Source organism: Genypterus blacodes, unplaced genomic scaffold, assembly GCF_046128005.1.
Source record: "Genypterus blacodes isolate CSIRO-AG114 ecotype Tasmania unplaced genomic scaffold, CSIRO-AGI_Gbla_v1 ptg000036l_1, whole genome shotgun sequence".
NCBI lineage: Eukaryota > Metazoa > Chordata > Actinopteri > Ophidiiformes > Ophidiidae > Genypterus > Genypterus blacodes.
Genome location: NW_027466849.1, coordinates 1597756 through 1617356, shown reverse-complemented (window position 1 = coordinate 1617356; position 19601 = coordinate 1597756). Strand labels below are relative to the sequence as shown.

At 41.1% G+C, this 19601-nt stretch overlaps 1 protein-coding gene across 1 annotated transcript; it reads right to left on the bottom strand.

The window, feature by feature from the left end:
* Nucleotides 1–4005: 4005 nt before the first annotated feature.
* On the bottom strand, nt 4006–17351 carry dok4 (docking protein 4). Its single transcript, XM_076146964.1, has 8 exons — nt 16856–17351; nt 10943–11050; nt 10267–10381; nt 9408–9527; nt 8596–8785; nt 8246–8384; nt 5752–5869; nt 4006–4740 (listed from the first exon to the last, which is right to left on the bottom strand). The coding sequence occupies exons 1-8, from the start codon at nt 16919–16921 to the stop codon at nt 4601–4603; spliced, it is 996 nt and encodes a 331-aa protein (XP_076003079.1). The 5' UTR covers nt 16922–17351; the 3' UTR covers nt 4006–4600.
* Between the last annotated feature and the right edge of the window lie 2250 nt (nt 17352–19601).

The window sequence follows — 19601 nt, the reverse complement described above, 5'->3', positions numbered from 1 at the left end:
TTGACGACATGTCACGAGATTGTGAGGGGGCTGTCACCCAAGCAAGTATAGTACAGGCAAGGCTTCAGTGAGATTGTCCTGCAGTGCTGTCATACCAGGTGGGTATTTTGGTGATGCAAGTTTCACTGCAGTGGGGGGAGAGGGGCACCTGTGGGTGTGTCAATCCAGTGGCACAATGGTAAACCCTGGTTATACCTGTGAGAGGGGTCTGTTTCCCCTTTGCACCAAAGCCCTTAAGTGAAATATACACCTAGCTGTGGACCTCTTTGGAGGGGGGTCGACATGCGCCAATCGTTTTGTTATGTCTCTGTGAGCTGGCACTCAAATTACACTGCCCACACACAAACACCCACTTTGTTGAAAACAACGAAACACACACACCTCTGTTTTCTGATCATTAACTACAAAGACAGTCATCAGAATGTAATGGATATGTGGATATCATATCCATCAGCTGTTTGTAGTTTCCAGCTTATTAATCTAACTAAACATTACATGAAACAATCAATTCTACACAGTTTCCCTGCTTGTTTGTGTCATACTAAATATCATATGTTGCAGACAGGAGGACACACTTTGCACTCCACGGCAATTCTGGTTCAGAGCAGAATGCTGGAGCTTAGACAGACTGAAATAAAAACCACGGCCTCTTGACCAATCACCTTGTAAGAAAGCCTCGACGTTCCTGCAGGATCCCCTTGACAAATTTTCGGGGGTCTCCCGGTATAAAGCAGGGCTGGTATATTTAGATAGAGGCAAAATCAACTTAATTTCCCAGAGGATATTCTTAACTATCGCAATAGATTCTCGCCGGAACGCAGATTGTTTTTATGTTCGCTTCTTACTTGCTTTGTCTTGTGTTTCACACTGCCAGGATTGCAACCAAAACAATGATGAGAGTAATGCTTATTATTACAATGCACATTTTAAGACAACAAACACGCAAAACAGTGTGATGAAGGGAACAAAAATCATCAGCTATGATTAAGCGTGTGTGCTGATTGGGTGGAACTCACACATTTAACTGGGTACTGCCCGAAGTTGATGGAGCTCTCCGTCACAGTCATGTTGATTTACCAATTCTCAGTTTATCACCAAAACATACATTTTGAGTGAGCATCAAGTCTACGTCTTGAAGCATCGAATCAGAAGATGCACTGCCTCAAGACACCTCAGAGATAGGATAAGATAAGATAATCCTTTATTCGTCCAACAACGGGGAATTCACATTGTTACAGCAGCAAAGTGGATAGCGCAAAACAATAAAGGGCATTAAAATAAAATAAGAGCCTAATAAAAGTAAAGAGCGTAACCGAAGTACAACAACACACCTACACACATCGGGAATATTGCATGGTGTGTGTGTGTCATTAGACCGGGTTTACTGGGAGAGGTGCTGATAGTCTGACTGCTGCAGGAAGGAAAGACCTCTGTGAGGCATCGCCGGCGAAGCAGCCTCTCACTGAACTAAGGGTGATGGCTCAAATACAGGGCACAAAATAAAGGGAGCAAAACGGGAAAAGCAAATACAAGTAGTTCAAAGCCAAAGCTCATAAAAAGAGAGAAGGAAATGAAAATAATCAAGCAAACGAATCAAAAAAAGGCAGAAATGTGATCCAATGGATAAAATCAGAGAAAAAAGTTAATCCACTGCGAAACCTAAGAGACATAAGACGAAGTAAGAAAGTAAAACAGGTATAGTGTGCAGACTATACAATCAATGAGGAAATGCGGACCAGGAGTGCAAGGTTGGAGAGAGTAAACAAATGATTGGTTGATAAAGACATTGTATCAGGAGGCGAGGAGAATGAACAAAGGGAAACTAATCAGGAACGGGAATCAGGAGACACGGGCAGGAAAACAAAGGTTTGGAAGTGAAGTTAACAGAAATGAGAGCAGAGTGGAAAACAAAATGAAACGGGGAACCAAACAATCCAGGATCATTACAAATGTGTGCAAATCAACATCAAAAATACCTTTGGCTAAAGCCCATAATGTGCACTGCGAGAATTTGGGACCTTTGGGTGCTGGTGTTCACAAAAGCAAACATGACAGTAAAGGAGGAGTACAATATAGACGGCCATGAAAGAGTACCTTGCCGAAGGAAATAAACTTGGAAATTCCACTCAGAAGACAGGGGAACTTTTCCCTTAAATTACCATTGATGCAAAAGGTGCCACAAACATTTTGGGCCAAAGACAAATATGATGTGGATTGAGTTAAAGGGGCTGAATCCCTCCATGTGACAGCCAAGGGCACACGCAGGTCAGAGGCCGTGGAAGGGATTAAACCAGTAACTAGCAAATGGTTCTCTATTGTTGATTTGGCCAATGTATTCGTTGGTGTCCCAGTACTCTTTGGCCCTCAGACCCTTTGGTTTGCTTCTACATTTCAGGAAAAAATCATATACTTGGACTATGTTGTATCCCCAGCAGTCTACTCTCAGGTTTTGCTTGCATGCTTCGAGAATCTACATTTAACTGCAGGGAGCACTCTGATGCAGTATGTTCATGATTTAATGGTTAGTTCACCAATGAAGCAGGCCTGCGAAGTACAGACGATGGCAACAAATAGCATAGGAAAGCCATAAGGCCAGCTTGAGTGAACTGCCGTTTGTCCAGGAAAAAGTCAGCTTCCTAGGACACAAAATATCCTGTATTGGTAAAGCATTGAGCTGAGAGAGTGGACGCCATCCTTAACATTCCAAAACCTGCACTTAAAAAACAAAAGGGTGACCAGCTACTGTAAACAGTGGTTTGGGTATTATGCATTGCTGGAGGCGGGCATGCCCGGAGACTGACCGATAAGATGACCCTAGCAAACCTCTCACCTTTTAGACTGTTGATGAGAAAAAATGCTAAATGACATATGGATTTTTACAGGCGCATGCAGGCAAGCAACTACTTGTAGAATAACTATCTTTGAAACGAGATAATGTTGCTATAGGATTGCCACTTTACCTGATAGCAGTAACTGCATCAGAGAAAATGATAATAGCGTCACATGACATAGTCGAATAACAGAATGTTACACTTTTAGTATCACATTCTGTAGCTTCCATTCTGTTAGTGCCTCATAGCTCAGGTCTGCACTCAAAACTCTACCTCTACTACCCAACTAATTCTGCTTCTCACTGCTATTGCTGTGCAGCTGCTAAACCTGCTGCACAGCGAAAAAGCGTTTGTCAAATTTTCATGAAACTCCCTTTGCCTCACTCACAGATGTAGCAGCACCTCAAAGCCACACTGATAAGACAGTTGAATACAGAGTAAAATTAGTAGCAACAACAGAACTCATTTTGTGGATAATGCTATTTGTGATCATTCACAATTTTGGAGGATTAATTTGACTTAACTTGATTTAACAACCTTGTACTTTTCACCCACAGAGCGGTGGAGGAGTGGCGAGAGAGAATAGAGATATTCTCTAGAGGTAATGCTTATTGTGTTCATCTGAACAAAATGTTGAGCTCTATTCACACACAGGTCAAAGCGACACTCCCACAGCCTTCAGAGGGACAGAGAGACAAGACCTGAAGCCAGGAGATTCGGTGCTGATAAAGAGATCTTTTTAGGATTTTTTAAATTTATGTAAAAACTGTTTTGATCATTAGTGGCCTTAAATAAATGAGGTTACATTGTATTATATTATAAATCTGGATGGGCTAAGCAATGTGTATTGTTGATGGATAGTCAAGCCAAGTCTTTCTTCAGGGATGGAGACTTTTTCTGGAGGACTGAGATTGTACGTCCTGCTACCTGCAGTCAAACTGCACTGGTAATATGCCGGAGAACCCCAAAGAGGTGTTAGGTTTGTGGGAAAGTGCTAAATGTGAGGCATGGCACGAGTGTGATGTCCCTCAATGTGATGGCATCAGTTGCATCCACTAGGCACATACCACATTGTCAGGATAGATACTGAGAATTGCTAGTCTATCATTAGAGCAGAGGAAGCCAAATGAATAACCACAGTAACAGCAAATTATTCCTGACAAAATTGCACTGGATTGTTTTATTTTCAGAAACATAAATATTGAAAAAAACAAAAAACTTTTTTCTGTATTTCAGTGCAGACTTTCTTCTCACATGAAAGCTAATGTCTTGCACAAAAGTAGTAAAATGTAATGACACCAAATCCGAGTATGGGCTTTCAAAACTCATATCAGTCAAACACACATATTAGCCAATCCTCTTCCATTCCTAACCCTTGATATAATCTGAATGAATAACAGGGATGTGTGAATACAGTGGAATGTCAACATGGAGGACTCATGCAAAAGTCAAAAGTGGTTAAATCCAATGCGTTGACCCATGTGAGGACATAGATTGACATTATGAAGGGCTGGCACTGATACACAGGAGAAAGGAGAAAGAAATGAGTGCACATTTCCATGTAGTTATGATCCATACACAAACTCAAAATTTAAACATCAGCCACAAACTGTCTGGGTCTTACTGTTTGGATCGTTGAGTGTATGGCTGAAAGAGTGAGTTGTAGATGGAATGAGATTGTAATGTGTGTATGTAAGTGTTTGTGTGTGTTTCTGTCATATGTCAAGAGTTTTGGTCCATATGTGAGTGTCTGTCCATGTACATTTGTGTCACTGTCCAGGGTAGGTGGGGTTATATGTTGGGGAGTGTGTCTGTGTGTGCATAAGTGCGTGTGCGTGCAAGGGATGCGTAGTTGCATGATGCTCAGGAGGCAGGCGGGTGGAGAGCAGCTCATCTTCTTCTGGATTACCTATCAACAAATGCAAAAACACACGCACTGTGACAGGTTTATTTATTAGTGCAAGAAACTAGATGCGACTCACATTTATAAATATAGTAATGCAAAACACAAGATTGAGTAAGACTTCAAAAAATATGTGTGTGTTTGTGTTACAGTATATGCACAGTATATATATATATATATATGTATATCTGCATAATGTACTTTAACTGTGTACTATAAAATGCAAGTGGAATACCACCATATAGTAAGTATAGACTATTACAGTACAGTGCACATTTTTGTGTACAGACTTGTTCCGTCTATGAGGCATTTGATTGACGGTTGTTCTCCTAACATTGGGCTGCACCTTTCGACCAGCCTCGGCCATTGTAAGGCCATGATTGAGAACACGGTCCACAGTTGTGGCCCTTATTTCATGAGGAATGTGTCTACGTCCTTGGCCTATTCTACCTCTTCCTCTGTTTTGCTTCCTTACCCTTCCACCACGCAGCCTTGTTGTTCCATTGTCAGACATTGCAACACTGTTTCTCTCTGCTCTGTCTATATACAGTACGCTTGCCAATTGAAGGTTCATGAGACGCACCTCTGAGCTATTTTAGGGACCTGGATGATCCTTAGTTGATCTAATACTTCACACATTGCCCTTCATTAGTGAAAGTCAAGCAATTAATCAATTCAGGACACAAAAAAGGGAAATGTACCAAAGCGACTGAGAAAAACTGGAAAGGGAGGAATGTCTGAGAAAATAATAAAGCCGAACACCCACTTAACCTTGCAGACTCAGAGGCGCGGTCTGGATGTGGCCCATTTTAATAATCTGACTGTGCCACTCAGAAATTGTTTAAAGAAACAATGCACTTGACAATGCAGTCTTAAAATTACTCATTAGGGTGGACAATATCTATCTTGCAAATTGCTAATAATGCTACAGTGCCTAAAACTACCTGTACATTAAATAACACACAGCAGCTGGATATAAGAAAGTTCAGTCTTTAATGTGTCTTGTGTGTGCCATACCGATTCCAGGGTCTGTGCAGGTCTGGTTTCCAGTGATGTGGTGCCAGTAGGCGGATCGGGGCAGGATTGCAGTGGGCGTGCAGGGATAGGAACTTACCTCTGAACCCTTCAACATCAACTAGAAGTCATAAAGAGTAAATTTAGTTAACAACATATAGACTTATGTATAAAACTGAAGTGCAATCAAGTGCAATCGACTGGAGTGCAATCATTTAATTAATTAATTAATCCAAAAAGCTTTTTCAGTTGTAACAACCGATGGAAATGTAGCAGCATTTAAACTCATGCAGTAGCGGTCCTTCTCATTGGCAATTGTAAAGGTGGACAGCACGCAAAAATAAGACTTTGCACAAAATCCTCATGACCACGACATGTCGTACAGGGGTTTGAGGAATCAGTCTTCATGGCCCTTATTTCCCTAACTGTGAATCTGTCCTTCTTTTATCATCTCTTCCTGCATTCATCGTCAAAAGTGAAATAAATTTCTGTTTTTGGGCCTCACTCACCAGAGATGAGCTCATAAACATCAGGGGAACAACTCCAGTGGATTTGTTTCCCACTTTTTTATTTACATCTAAGGAATTGCTTACAATTACATTTGTGGAATTGCCTACAGGTCTGTAGACATGGCCCTCCACTTCACCCTCCAGCACCTGGACTGTTTGTGGTCTGCCTTCAATACAATCATCCTGTCACTGCTGCAGGACAAGCTCTCTCAGCTTCATGCATACGACTCCACCTGCAGGTGGATCACAGACTTCCTGACCAACAGGAAGCAGCACGTGAAGCTGTGGAAACATGTCTCTGAATTCGCGGAGCATCAACAACGTTTCCCCTCAAGGCTGCATTCTTTCCGCTCTGCCCCTCTCCTTGTATACTAACGACCTGGTCAATCCAGCTCCTGTCAAGTTCACGGACGACACCACCCTAATTGGACTTGCTGGTGGTGATGAGTCCGCCCACAGGTGGGAGATTGACCATCTGGTGAACTGGTGCGAGTGGAACAATCTGGACCTTAATGCTCTTCAGACAAAGAAGATGGTTGTGGATTTTGAACTGAACGAAGCCCCACCCTCCCCATCATTCTGTGTGACTCCCCAGCAGACACTGTGGAGTCCTTTAGCTTCCTGGGATCCATCATCTCCAAGGACCTCAAGTATCAGAATCAGAATAACTTTATTCGCTAATTAAGTTTACACTTCCTTGGTGCGTTTAACATATAACATATAAAAAGACAACAAAAAACAACATTTAAACAACATATAGAAACAGCAGCTCAGCAAATAATTAAATTAAAATCACAATAAATGAATTAAATTAACTAAATTGAATACTGTTAAATAAAGTGCTAAAAAAACGTTTATTGTAATAAATTAACTACATTGAATGCTGTTAAATAAAGTGAAAGTGTGGGGGTTTATTGTGTGGTCAGTGAAAGACCCGGGCCTTGTTGATGAGGCCCACTGCAGAGGGAAAGAAACTGGATTTGTGGCGTGAGGTTTTGGTCCTGATGGACCTCAGCCTCTTGCCGGAGGGGAGGGTCAAAAACAGTTTGTGTCCAGGGTGGGAGGGGTCGGCCAGACCGCTGCAGCCTGCCCCTGTCCTTGGTTGTGGCTGCAGCGAACCATGCGGTGATGGAGGAGGTGAGGATGGACTCAATAATGGCAGAGTAGAAGCGTGTCATCATTGTCTTTGGCAGGCTGAACCTCTTCAGCTGAAGAAGTTCAACCTGCCAAAGATAATGATGGTGCACTACTCTGCCATCATTGAGTCCATCCTCACCTCCTCCATCACCATCTGGTTGCGAACCAGAGCGTATCATTCGCTGTGCAGAGAAGGTGATTGGCTGCAATCTGCTGTCCCTCTGGTATGTGTACGCCACCCGGACCCTGAGGCGGGCAGGCAAGATTGCGTCCGACCCCTTCCACCCCAGACACAAACTGTTTGAAACCCTCCCCTCTGGTAAGAGGCTGAGGTCACCCGCTGACTGAATAATCTGAATAATCTTGCACATTTTATTTATTCTATTTATATACATATAGTTATATTGTGCATACTCACCATATACACCATATTCATATGTACAATTAATTTATAAGCTCTTTATTCTTATTTTGTATTCTATACGGTATTTTTTTTGCTCTTAATATGTTGATTGTACCAACGACCATTGGCAATAAAAACGTTTCTGATTCTGATTCTGACTCTTTTGGCTCTGTAATGCCATCACAAATGATTGCCTCTGGCTACCACCTTTTTTTAGAAATGTTGTCACTCTGCAGTTCTATTGCTAATAACTAATTGTGGTCATTGCAAATTAATTTTCTTTAACGTATTACCTGGATGACTGAAATGGACGACAATCAATGAAACATATTGCTAAAGATGTGGCTGTAGTGTGACTAAAAGCAATTGTGTGTGTGTGTGTGTGTGTGCGTGTGTGTGTGTGTGTGTGAGAGAGTGTACGTGTGTGTGGCTTTAGTCAATATCCCACCCTGCTGTTCTTCTCCATCTCAAGCAGGACCTTCTTGTGCTGTTCAGCGATGGCCAGCGTTGATGCATGAACCCTTTGATAGATCTGCTCCCCCTCTCTGGTCTGGAAGGTGTAGAGGCCTTCTCCACTGTCACACATCCTAAACACAACGGGAAACATTTACCCAGCTGATATTCAAGATTTCACTGATGTGGGTGTGATGTGTGGCAGTAGCTTAGTCCAAAGGGGACTCGGCTTGAGGAGGCGGAATTTCAGATGTGTGTGTGATCTGAAATGTAAAACTTAAAAAGGGTGTGCTTCTCCTTCATCTCCTTCAAAATATGAATGGCTCATTCCATTTCTGCCCCTACCGTCCAGCCTCGAAGGTGAAGCGAGTGGCATCCCGTCCGTAACGCCGTAGGGAGCAGAGTGGCCAGGTGACCAACTTTGTACGAGGGTTGTGGACGTCCCAAAGGTAGATGTTCTCGTGAGTAATCTGCATCATGCACTCCCCATAGATGTCCAGGTTGGGACAGGGAAGGAGGAAAACGTTGAAACGCTCTGAGAAAGGACAACATTGATGTTAGGAGAGAGAATTTAATTCCCTTTCAGTTTTCTCTCTTTCTACTTCTCACTTTCTCCTTTTCTGTTGATTAAAATCTTAGAACAACCATCCTCCTTCACCATCCTCCTATACACTGCGTTCCATTTACTTTTGTGAGTCAAGGAATTTTCAAGTGGACTTGACTTCATCTATTTAAGTCCACTCTGTGTACTATCTGTGTAGTATTGCACAATATATAAATTAGTTTTATAAATTGTATATATTCACATTATATGACCATACAACAGTTTGCACATTCTGTACTTTGTACCCCTTATTGTATGTTGCTCTTATGTATTCATACACGTTTTTTTGCACTAGATGTGAATCTCTTGATCTCCTACTTGTACTACAACTGTTGCACAACAATTTCCCTCGGGATAAATACAGTTCTATCTTATCTTATCTACAAACAATAAACGTAAACATTTATGCACATTTACATGCACTGAAAAATCAATGCCGTTCATTATGTGTTGTTAAATCACAGTGTGACACTCAGCTCTTTAACACATTACACTGTATCTCAATCTTATATATTATATTATACAAAATTCTACAAAACTGTGGGTGACTAACCTGTGTGTTCACACTGCATCCCAGCAGCCAGGAGGTCAGGCTCTCCCATGCTGATGTCATTGAAGCGTGTGCCCAGACACTCAATTAACAGTGTTTTGAACCAGTCTTCTGCCTCCAGCTCTATAGTGGAAAGGGGTACATACATCTGGGTTATGGTTATGTTAAGAGTGCATGTACCACTAACAATAAAAAGCATACTCATTATATGGATTTGGCATTGTGATCAGATAGGCAGGTCCTTCGGTGGTTTGAGTTTTCCTACTTGCTGCCTGGACAAGCTTTACCCCTTTTTTGTTTTGGCTGCCGCTGTCCAAACTCCAAAGAACAAGAAACCATCAACAAAAAGCTGCAACTCCAGATTCAAAATAATCATCAATACTGTAATTAGTTAATAAATTAATGTTATTATTGCAACAATACTGCTGCAACTGTAACCCTTATAAAGTCAAACTGAGTAATATATATCTACAAATAGGTTTTTAAGTTTTTGAAAAGACATGATTAAGGCCAACAGACGTGGGTAAATCAACTGCAGTATTAAAGGTCACACACTATTGAACAGGATCATGTGTCATGTTATCATAAATAAATCTCTGTGTTTATCAGTGCTTATTTTAAATAATAAGTGTTCTCACCATAAATAGGTCTCATGTATACTGTGAAATATGGCAACAAGAAATAGAAGGTATATAACGGAAGTGTGACAGAAATGGAATAACCATACAAATCATATTGACCTATTTTGAAAGAATCCATATATGTGAAATCCATCAATGAGACCTATAGAATTGAGAATCTGATCCTCTGTGTGTGTGTGTGTGTGTGTGTGTGTATGTGTGTGTGTGTGTGCATATCCTACCTGATTCACAGGTGAAGGTGCGTGAGGTGTCATCAGTAAACACGATTGCCACAGCCTGTCGCTTGGTGTCCCGTGGTAACCGTGTAACATTCTTGACATTGCTAATCTCTGTCACCTAGTCAACAAATCGAAGGTAAAATAATTCACAATGGAGTGTTGCAACAATCCACTGATGCAACTGTATTCGTACATTTCACAGAATAAAATGTAGTTTGACTCAAATTATGTGTTTTGTCTTTGTTTTAGTGCAAAGAAGTACAAGTACATATTGAAAATGTTTACATTTAATGAACTATCTCTTTACAAAACATATTATGAACAACCTCAAATTTCTTAAGAAAACAAGTGCAATTTCACCAATAAACAATAATAACAATACAGTATACATAAAACAACTTATATAAATCTGGAAATTATTTTAAATGTATATACATTTTCACATCTGTGTAGTAATGTGAACTGAATTGACTCACTAGCCATGGATAAATCCCAAAAAAGTCTTGGAGGAACATAAAGACTTTAATTCTGCATCAGACACATGCATTTATTACATTACATCCACACACACATCACACCGCAGCCGGCGCCCGTGGAGCAGGTTTGGGTTCAGTTTGGGTTAGGCCTCCACACGGGAGACCGGCTAGGCACCACAGTAATCTTGCTCACAATTACACACCTTAGGACAGGGTCTGACATAGGCAGACTTCTCATCAGGGTATTTCTCCAGCCGCCGTGGTCCTTTGCTAGATGACTTCTTCAACACCAGCCAGCAACGCCGGTAGATCTGCACAAAACACACAGACAAAGGATCAGATTCCCAATCCTACTTGATTTTCAGTAAGAAATCCTGTTTTGATTAACAGACCTTATTTGAAAGAACCAAAAAAATTTATCATCTGGACTAATTCTTCTCTAAACACACGTAAACATCTTTGTGGACCTATGTAGCAGAGCATGTTATGGGAAAAGGGTTGAAGAGCTTGAGAAGGGTATAGATAGATACAGGCTGCCGTGCACATGTCGCAAATATCAACAATGTATCATGTGATTCAGCACACTGAGAACAATCTGATTAGTTGAATCACCTGACAGCAGACAACACACTGGGGAAAAAAATTATAAGTTTAAGGAGAAGGTAGTTTCTCACTGAATAAGGAAATAAATACAAGCATTTGCATGATCTGTCTGATTGTCACTCTGGTCAGGTCACAATGAATTATTGGAGATCAAAGACAAATACTGAGGTAAAATTCTTTTGTTGGAAAAATTATAGTAGCAGCAGTGATGTGCACAGAGAAACGTGTCAGGTCAGAATGAATCCTAAGTAGTTACAGTCTTAAACCTATTGTCAAGGAAAAAGCCACCAGATCGGCCCAGAAAAGTTCTGGAGCTCTCTCCCAACACTTTCTAAAAGTCGCAAAACTAGGAGTCAAAGGAGTCTGAAGAATCAGTCCAACAGGCAGAATCACAGATTCCGGTGCAGTTCAAGGTTTATTGCAGTTCAGCAAAAAACAGTGACCTTCCACACTTGACACTGAATTTTATGTCTCTGGATATCAACTTGTATACACTCAAATGGTCCCTCCTAGCACATTTGACCAATTTTTAAATATACACCCATTTTTATTTCTTCATTTCTTTCATCATTGGTTAAACTCTATTGGTGGCATGTTTTTCTACTTGGTCAACTTCGCATTGTAACATATTCTTGCTCTTCTTGGGATGTACTTTTGTCTACACACAACTTAGCTGTCCAGGTGTCAGACCGGTTGTCCATATCACACTTATGACAAGACATGTCTCTAGCTGTCCAGGTGTTTGCCTGGATTGTCAATTACACAATTAAGACACAAATGTATTACTTTTTTAAAACATTCACGCAATGTCAAAATTGACCACCACGCCTGGATAAACTGTGTAGCCTATGATAATGTGACTTGATAACCTGATAATCAGAATAACCTAATAACATTACATCCCCCCTTCTCTTATCACCAAGCATAGGAGGAGGGATGCAGTGCCGTGGAAACTTCTCCACAGACCCTTCTGGAAGCCATCTTGTGTGTTTGTAAGTGCTCTCCTTTGATGGTCCCACATCTACTTCCGACATTTGTTCTTTACCGCTTTTGTTTTCTTTGAGTAAATATATTCTCTTCCTCATTCAAAATATGTTTTCATTCACTGCTTAGCATCCAGCTGTATGGGGGTATTCATAACACTCTTTCGCGAAAAGCACTGTGGCCATAGCATTTGAAGGGGCATACATTTAGCAGAATGAAGCGTATTCAGATATGTCTGTGCAGTGACTCCAATATGTGGCTTATACTTGGTTAGCCATACATTGAAGTCTGTTTTTTTTTTTACAGATGTGTCAAATGCCATGTTCAGACTCACTCTAACCCTGTCAGTGGTGTCCCCTATGGAGAGCTATACTGAGCATTCAATGAAAAAAATAGGCACCTTAGAAACACGACACAAGCTTTGGGTTGTGGTGATGTTGGAGTGTGAATGGAAGTCATTAGCAACATCAAACCGAGTGGTCCAGTCTTTTCTGGCAGGTTATCAAAACACAGAAAACCTCAACCCTAGAACTATGCTCCTCGGGGTGTAACAAATGCCATGAAACTCAATCACAAGTTTGAGCATGATCGTTAACACAACCAACCTCCAGGCAAACCCATTCTGCGCTTCGCCCATCAAGCACCCAACCAGACTCGGTGTGGACCTCTGATGGACCTCCCACATCAAGCACATTAACCACATCATCAACACAACCAGCCTTGGGACAAACCCCGGGCCTCCCACATCAAGCACACACCCAGACTCAGAGCACACACTTGCAGAGCTTCCAATATAAGGTATATAAACAAGCAGCCACCTTGGGGCAGACCTCTCAACTCATCATAAGCATTGATATATTCTAAACAAATTCTAAGCAGGGGCATGTTACAACTATGCCTTTTTCTTTTTTTTTTGCTTAGTCACTACGGTGTTTAATCAATTTACAAATGAGCAATTTTTTTGTTCTGAGACTTAATCAGCTCAGATATCTCTTGTTGCAAATCAGTCTTTTTTTTAAATGTAATTCACTGGCTCCGGTATTCACAGGATCACTCAGACTCCACAACTCATCAACACCAACCCTGACTTCTCTGTGTGGAGGAATGCAAGGGGCCTGTTCAATCGTCTGTCCTGCTACCTACACAGAAATTGTACGGTGCCCTCAAATCGGACGGCCCTGACAACAAAACAAAACTATCTGATCTGATTTACTATTCCCATATCTCAGACACATGGGCATCGTATTGAGTCTATCTTCTGATATGCGGATAACTTCTTTCATCAAACAAACAAATTGACTCACCGAGCTGCAAAATAGGTCCTGTAGTGAGAGTGCTGGCCCTGCTGACACCAGTCGTTGGACTGAAAGAACACCAGCACTGTGAGTGATGAAGAGAAGAAGAACAAATGCAAAAAACATTGTCATTCAATATGTGTCAGGATAATCGGATAAACTCGGGAGGATCTTCAACAAACACCATATCCCAATATTTTTCAAACCCAGCAACAAACTGAGAGGGAAACTCGTCCACAGGAAAGACCCTACTACACCCAAGCACAAGAACAACCTGGTGTATGCAGTTCAATACAGTGAGGAATGCACAGACCTCTCCATCTGGGAAACCAAACAACCGCTAAACAAATGTATGGCTCAATACAACAGGACCAGCTCTTCAGGACAAGACTCAGCAGCTACACCTACACTTAATGGGCACTCCTTTGAGCACAACAATGTACACATACTGGATAGGGAAGACAGGTGGTTTGAAAGAGGTGTAAAAGAGGCTATCTACGTGAATGTAGAGAAACCATCTCTGAACAACAGCTCCAGAGCGTTGTGCCAGTTTCTATCAAAGACCCCACAAACCCATCTCACGGCTGAGAATGTTTCTATTGTCATGAAACTGGTCACCTGATTGCAAACTGTTCCAGCCCTCAGAAGAAAGAGGAAAACCATTGTGAGATGAAAACTAGACCCATTGCCTTTGTGCAGAATAATGCTCTATCACTGAAGATGACAAAGAGCACCTCCAACCTGAATGATAGTTTTCAGCCGTTCAGCAAAGCAAAGGCTTTGTGTTACTCACCAGAGATGTAAGAAGCTATCGTCAAGGCACTCTTTTTTTCCACATATTCTCCCAAAAGTAGCTCAGCCTGATCAAGGCTTCGACTTCATGTCCAAGTTGTTTTGCCAGGTGCTATCCACATTGTCTGTTACTCACCAGAAATCCAGTGTGTATCATCCTGAATCACAAGGTGCATTAGAAAGATTCCACCAAACCCTGATGTCCATGTAAAGGAAATTCTGTTTAGAGTCTGAAAAAGACTGGGATGAGGGTCTGCCTCATTGGTTTGCCATTAGGGAAACCACACAGGCATCCACCAGTTTCAGCCAGGCAAGTTGGTGTTAGGGCATACAGTATGTGGTCCACTGGGGCTGTTCAGAGGGAAGTGGCTCAGTGAGGAGTGTAGCTTGCCTCAAAAACTGTGTGACTATGTGAGCTTTTCAGAGAGCGGTTACATAAAGTTTGCAAAATTGTGCACGCCAAAATAAAAAGGAAGTTTGATAGGAAGGCTGTGAAGAGAAACTAACAAGTGGTGCTGGAGGGTAACGTGACAAAGTCCTTGTGTTACTTCCGATAGGGACCACAGAATTTGGTTCTGGGCTGCGTGAGCTTGATTATGTGATCCACACTCCTGAGCAGCATTGCAAAACGCTTGTGTGTCACTTCAATTGTGTGTCACTTCAATTGTGTGTCACGATAGTTCTACTTCACCCTTAAAGCTGAGGTTGCCTCGGTTGTTGCACCGGTCACATCCCTCACTACTCCCCAGTACGCACCTGACTGTCATGGTTTAAGTGTAAGGAGCCCAGCCTTAGACTCCAGACTGCAAAACTCCGAGATATTGAGCAAGTTACCCTTTCATCTGCCCCATCTGGGTGAGGGAGCATGTAATGATGACTCAGTCCGGCTGTTTGGAGAATATTCCTCTATCTTTTCAGATACTCCCTCCCAAACAATAGTTATAAGCCATGACATTGACATTAGTGATCACGCGTGCATTAAACCACACACCTACAGAGTGAAAGCAAAAAAACCTGTGCTGCTGGAGAACAGACTTGCTGTCCCTAGCTGCAGCGCATGGAGCTCTCCCTACCGCCTTGTACCAAAACCAAATAATACCTCTCCATGCTGTACTGACTTCCTTAAGGTGAAAGCAGTGACAAAACCAGAATCTTATCCAATACCAAGAATGGAAGATTGTGTGGAAACGGTCAGGGATGCCAAATTTGTCACAACATTTGATTTGTTAAAGGGGTCTTGGCAGGTGCCGTTAGGACCTCCAAAACTTCAGCATTTGTTTTTACAGTATCACGATATGCCATTTGGACTAAGAAATGCCCCTGACACTTTCCTACGTCTCATTCCCAGTTTTAGCTGGTAAGAACTGGGAAGCTTATTTGGATGATGTAATGATGTATTAATCTTCCTGGACCCTTTCTGCTGTGTTTGCTTGTTTTTGGCCGCCTTGCTGACGTTTAATCTAGCAAAATGTGAACTTGATAGGGCCACCAGCTCGTCTCTAGGGAAACAGGTGGGCCAAGACTTTTCAGCTAAAATTCTGGCAGTGCTTGACTTTCCCACACCCCAGTCAAGACGTGAAGTGCACGGTTTCCTCTCTATCACTGGTTACTACCGAGGTTCTGCAGGAACTTCCCTGAGGTCTGAGGGTCCTCTGGCTGACTTAACTAGCCCCACCACCATTTTCAGTTGGACCCTAGAATGTCAATACTCTTTTGAGGCAGCTAAAGCTCTTCTCTGTAACACACCTGTTCTCGCTGCTCCCGATTTCTCAAAAAATGTTTTGTTCTTGTTATAAACACTTTCATATCCTCATACGGACACACACACCATTCAAGTTTACATCACACATCATAGTTGTCATCATCAATTGGTCAATTGTTTTTCATATAAATCAATGAAAAGCAATTAACAGTGAGTTCATTATGTTGTGGAAATTTTCAGCTTCATGGCAGAGGAGACTTATTATTAGAATTATTTGCATATTCCAGGAGAACAGAAACTGACTTAAGTGACTTTATGATTATTCATGCAAAAAGAGATTGAATTCTACGCCATTTGAAAGTGACTCACTTACTCAAATGAGCATTTCTCATTCATTTTATGCAGCTCAAATCAGAGGCAGAAAGCTTCACAGAATGGACGATGGGGATAATCAGCGATCTGGGTCAAAAAGCATATCCTGATGTCACTTTGCCTTTTTCATAATTCAATATGAAAGAATTTTCATATTTCCATCAATACATGACATTGATCACATTGACCTCTCATCATCATGAGAGGAATTTGCCTTATTCTTCCTTCTTTGAATGGAGGAATTATGATTATGTGCCACTTAGTACTGTCAGTATTCAGTACATGGTGTTTTGTGGACAGCAACATGATATTCCTTGAATGAGACTAATCACTGGAGAGCCAAATGACACACAGACACAGTCACTTACCCCAAGCTTGCGGCTGCGCATGCGTACGTAGCCTTGCTTCACAATGTCATTGAAATTGGATGCCATCTTTGGAGGGGGTTAACCTGCTGTCCGTAGCTGTGAAAACCATCCAGATATTTTTCCTCTCAACCAATCCTTGTTTTGTTTTTTTCTCAGTGCCTCTGTTTTTTCCTCTCCCACTCCTCTTTCACGCTTTGATGACTTTGTGTGCTGTCTCCCTAGTTAAACTTTAATCGTATCTAACCTCAACTTTGTCTCTCCTCTTTCAGAGAGCTGCCCATCTCACTGCTTCTCCTGTGAGTGCCCACCATCCTTTCTCCCCCTCTTCTGCGCCACACTGTTATCACCTTCACCAGCTGTTTGCGTTAGTGCTCTCTTATGATATTGTCTTCTCCTTCTTTGCCTTGTTCTTGTTTTCCCTCCTTTTTTCGTTTGTCCTTTCATTCACTCTTCATTATTAGACAGATCTTCCGACTTCCATCTAATATCCTCTTTGGCACACCTAAGAAACACACAGACAGAAAGAGAGAGAGTTTGTATAAGTATACAAACTATTCATTGAGGAGTGAGGAGCATAATATTATCTCCCAGTATCATCAGTACCAGTTCATACTGGTGGCAGATACTGTTTACCGAGGACAAGTATACAGCATGGCTGGTGACACATTGCTGTGGTGTTTGTGAATATGCTAGTGTAGATTACTTAAATTGTTTACTGAAGTCAATGTGTCAGTCAGTGTTATGCAGCTCATGACAGATGAGAGCCGTGTGGCTCCCTGTGTAGCTTGGTTTATATATATATATATATATATATATATATATATATATATATATATATATATATATATATATATATATATATGACCTGAAGTTCTTTTATCTACCTTTGTTGAACGCACTTATTGTAAGTCGCTTTGGATAAAAGCGTCTGCTAAATGACCGTAATGTAATGTAATGTAATGTAATATATATATATATTGTAAATTGTTTATATGAATGAAGAAAGAAAAAGGAAAGAAAGTATTTTATTAAAGTATTTATAGGAACTATTTTAACTAAGTATTCTATCAATCCCAATTCACAGAAAGCTCAGACCAGAAAGATATAATATATAAATACTGCATATCTTATATAAGATAATACATAATGTTGCTGTTACTCAAAAGTCAAAAATATTAACCGTTTCTGCATAAATTTATCCCAACATTCATATTTGTCTGTTTGTAACCCTGCTTGTTGGTAGTGTGGTGCTTCATTTCACCCAAAGGTGGGGTAGTTAAATCAGGAAATGGATGCATCATTTATGGATTGCTCAATTGTCATAAACTATGACCTCTAGAAGTGAATGTATAAACAGGAAGAAGGTGATATACAATATATGAACTTTTCTCTTTCTTTTTTTCCGATTTTCAATGGGCATGCGATACTGAAACACAGTTTTGGTCACCACTTGTTCTAAACTGGTCCTGATGAAGGGGGTGGATTTTATAAAGATTTATAAACTCTGTGTCTGCCCCAGTTTTAGAGGAAATGTTTAATGAAGCTTTTTCAAAGTGCAGCTTGCACTCTGACCTATCGGAAGCAACCATTACTTTGCCAGTCCACATCATATTCCTCGATGAACAGTAAAGAAGGCCCATAGGTAGTCTTATTACTACTTGTTGTTTTGTATGCTTTTGACAACAGTTAAAGCATATGTGTTATGTGCAGGAGCTAGATAGTCCATTTGTTGTCAACAAATTTGACAATTCAATATTAAATGGTAACACAAGTAACACGTTTATTTGATCAAACCTAGTTGCATGATGCTATTTTTCTATCTGTTGTCTGTAATGTATTGTGTGCCCTGGTCAGTGCTAGAACATCACTGTATCTCGCCCCTATTTTTGTGAACACATCAACCATTGATTGTCTTATAGTTGTGAAATGGACAGACTCATTTATAGAATCGGACCAAGTCAGATTACGCTAAACTGTGACAACTGTGGTCCATTCAGGGAATTAACACATCAGAAATAAGTTGGTCATGCCAATGATTGAGACCAATTTCATACAAATATTTCATACTGCAATGGAATATTTATGTGTTGTGACAATATGAGAGGCTGTTCTTTGGGATGTCAGGGTTAGGCGGTGTACGGTATTGACAAATACAATAAACAAAGTTTAAAAAAAAAAAAAAAGGCTTTTAATTTCCACAGGGTTTAGTCCAAAAGGTTCAACAGAAAGCGTTCTTATCCAAATAGGCAAAACACGAGTCTCTTCAAAAAACACTACCAAAAAGCGAAATGAAAAATAAACAGGTTTTTCAACACATTAACAGTCTGTAGATCAGGCCCCAGATTATTCCTTCCACCATCGGGGCGTTCTTTGTCTGCTGCCTGTCTAAATATAGGCACAGGTGATTACCATCCTGATGTCCAACAGCATCTTGTACACCATCTTTGTAGTCCTTTTATGGCCACCATTTTCGGTTTTGTAGTCCAGAGTTCAACCAGCAGAGGGGGACATATCCAGGACCCAGCCTCTCCTGGCTGGTTAAAGGGCGATGTAGAGGGCATCCCATCGCAAGGGAGCATCGGCATTTACATGGCGCTGGCCAGATCTGTGAACAATCGTAAAATTAAATGCTTGAAGACTCAAAAACCATCTGGTCACCCTACTGTCTGTTTCTTTGTTTCTGGCCATCCATTGTAAAGGGGCATGGTCCGTCACGAGAGTGAACTGCCTGCCAAGGAGATAGTAA